Below are 2,856 nucleotides of genomic sequence, written 5' to 3'. Positions count from 1 at the left end.
AACTATATCCCAGAACCTAATAATTTTTTTCAAATTTGAATAGAGATATTTATTTATTTGTATTTGTTTATGTGCTCATACACACACAAATTAAATGACACATAGTTTTAAATCAGAGGACAGCCTTTCTCTCCTTCTGTCTTGTGGGTTTTGGGAATAGAACTTGGGGGATCCAGCTCTGCATCCAGCATCTTTCTTGGTGTACATACATATAGAGAGAAAGTGAGTGAATTTAATGTAGTCTTCAAATTCTCTAGGTCATAGAGGTAGACCTTGAACTCCTGTCCTCCTGTCTCTACCTGCTGGGGTTAGGTATATGATACTGTCCCTAGCCTCTATTTGGTTGAACATGAAGACATGAGGTGCATATACAGCTCAGTGGTAGAGTGCTTGCTTAGCATGTACAAGGAAATAGTTTTAGTTTTCAGTACTACAGACAGAAGGGAGGGTGTCAAATCAAGCTGCTTTTACTATTATTGTCATGCCTACTGCTTTTTTCCAATATAATAAAGAAATCTATTTTCTGTGGCGTGATATTTTGATTTAATGTGAAAATAAAGCTTGCTTTGTGTCAGAGGGCAGAGCCAGCCACTAGCTGACCAAAATTAACCATAGAAGTTTGGAGCACTGTGGAGAGATAGGAGACAGGAAGTAATAAGGTGAGGCTGAGAAAGGATCTCAGCCCTTTTGGAAGAAGGAACAAAAGAGGTAGGAAGTTACTGTTGGCTGTTCCCCTGCTTCTCAGATCTTTCAGGTTATTACACCAACATCTGACTTCTGATTTTTTATTGGTAAAGAATAATTACGTTTGGTTTACTCAATTTACTTTGTTAAAAACAAACAAACACACAAACACACAAAAAAATCTGTATAAACCAAGATATACCAACATGCAGGGGAGGTCAGGACCAGCAGGGGGCACAGTGGAGCCAATAATCAACAGGACAGAAATGAGATGAGGAGAGGAGGGGACTCAACAGTTTCTGTGGTCTAGCTTCCTTCCTGAGGTCTGTTAGCTGAACAACACCTGCTACAGTTGGTACATGAAGTCTCCATGTTCAGAGTAAAAATTCTTTGTTAAATAGTGCACAGATTTTTTCTCATTTATTTTATTAAGATTTATTATTTATTTTTGATTTTGTGGAAAATATTTTTATACACTATATTCTGGCCATGGTTTTCCTGCCCAGCTCCACCCTAATCGTTCCTACCTCCCCACCTCCCTACCACTCAACTCCATAACCTTTTTTTCTCTATATAAAATGTAAACAAATAGACAAAAAAGGATTTAAAAACAAATCCAAGAATTACACATCTGCACCTTGCTGGAAAGCAAATATTAATAGGTTATATATGAAAGAAGATTAAAAATGCTACTAATTTAGGAGTTTTTGGAATTTCCAGACTATTGTCCTCATCACAACCGCCACCTGAAAATCAGTTTGGGCACAGAGTGGACCAAATGTCTCAGGTTTGAATTCTATTTTTAAATTGAGAGATCAGGCCTTGAAGTTATACAAACAGGGTCTGCACAGGTCTTGGGGAAGGATACTTCCTCAGACAGGATAAGTTTTGGATCTCAGCTTCCTGCTGGCGGACCCTGGTTTACTCTGCCTCCTTATCCATCTGGACTAGGTCCTTATATAAGAAGTACCTTGCCTCATGAATATGCAAATTACATGAATCTATAGTGGTAAATACAGGGATGTCCACACCAAACACCAACATATGATCTGTGTCCTCTCCACAGTCACTGAGCACACAGGTCCTCACCATGGGATGGAGCTGGATCATCCTCTTCCTCCTGTCAATAACTACAGGTAAGGGACTTTCTAGTTCCAAACCTGAAGAAGGAACAGGGACTGAGGTGACAATGACATCCACTCTGCCTTTCTCTCCACAGGTGTCCACTCCCAGGTCCAGCTGCAGCAGTCTGGGGCTGAGCTGGGGAAACCTGGGTCCTCAGTGAAGTTGTCCTGCAAGGCTTCTGGCTACACCTTCACTGACTACTATATTAACTGGGTAAAACAGAGGCCAGGACAGGGCCTGGAGTGGATTGGACTTATTAATCCTGGAAGTGGTGGTACTAACTACAATCAAAAGTTCAAGGAAAAGGCCAAACTGACTGTAGACAAATCCTCCAGCACAGCCTACATGGAGCTCATCAGCCTGACATCTGAGGACTCTGCTGTCTATTACTGTGCAAGACACACAGTGTTGTAACCACATCCTGAGTGTGTCAGAAACCCTGGAGGATCAGGAAGCTGCCCTGGGACTGAGATGACAGAGAAGATTAGACTGGAGACTTGCTCAGAAATAATCATTCTGAGTGTCTCTTTGTCATTTCACAGTCTTTTTTTTCAATTAAGAAAATTTTTTCATTCATTTTTACACACCAATCAAAGATCTCCCTCTCCCCTCTTCCCAACTCCCTACCCTCCTCCCACAACCCATCTCCCACTCCACCTTCAAGAAAGCAAGGCCTCCCCTAGGGAGGCACATTCAGTAGAGGCATGTCCAAGCTCCTCCTCCTGCCTCAAGGCCACATGAGTTGTCCCATCAAAAGTAGTAGGCTCCAAAAAGCTTTCTCATGCAATAGGGATCCATTCTGATCCTACCACTAGGGAGCCACCAAGCAGATCAAGCTACACAACTGTCTCGCCATGCAGAGGGCCTAGTCCAGTCCCATGCAGGCTCCATAATTGTTGATCCAACTTTCATGAGTTCCCACTAGTTTAGTTTGGTCGTCTCTACATGTTTCCCCATCATGATCTTGATGCACTTGCTCATAGAATCCCTCTTCTCTCTCTTTGACTGGACTTCTGGAGCTCTGCCTGGTGTTTGGCTATGGATCTC

The 2,856-nt window shown here is 42.3% G+C and overlaps 1 gene segment (V, D, J or C); it reads left to right on the top strand.

The window, feature by feature from the left end:
* Positions 1-1,768: 1,768 nt before the first annotated feature.
* On the top strand, positions 1,769-2,223 carry LOC131923784 (Ig heavy chain V region 23-like). The segment is given in 2 exon segments: positions 1,769-1,820; positions 1,904-2,223. Coding segments are annotated over 2 exon segments (366 nt in total).
* The last annotated feature ends 633 nt before the right edge of the window (positions 2,224-2,856 follow it).

Source organism: Peromyscus eremicus, chromosome 14, assembly GCF_949786415.1.
Source record: "Peromyscus eremicus chromosome 14, PerEre_H2_v1, whole genome shotgun sequence".
NCBI classification, from domain to species: Eukaryota; Metazoa; Chordata; class Mammalia; order Rodentia; family Cricetidae; genus Peromyscus; species Peromyscus eremicus.
This window is presented reverse-complemented; position numbering and strand designations above follow the sequence as displayed.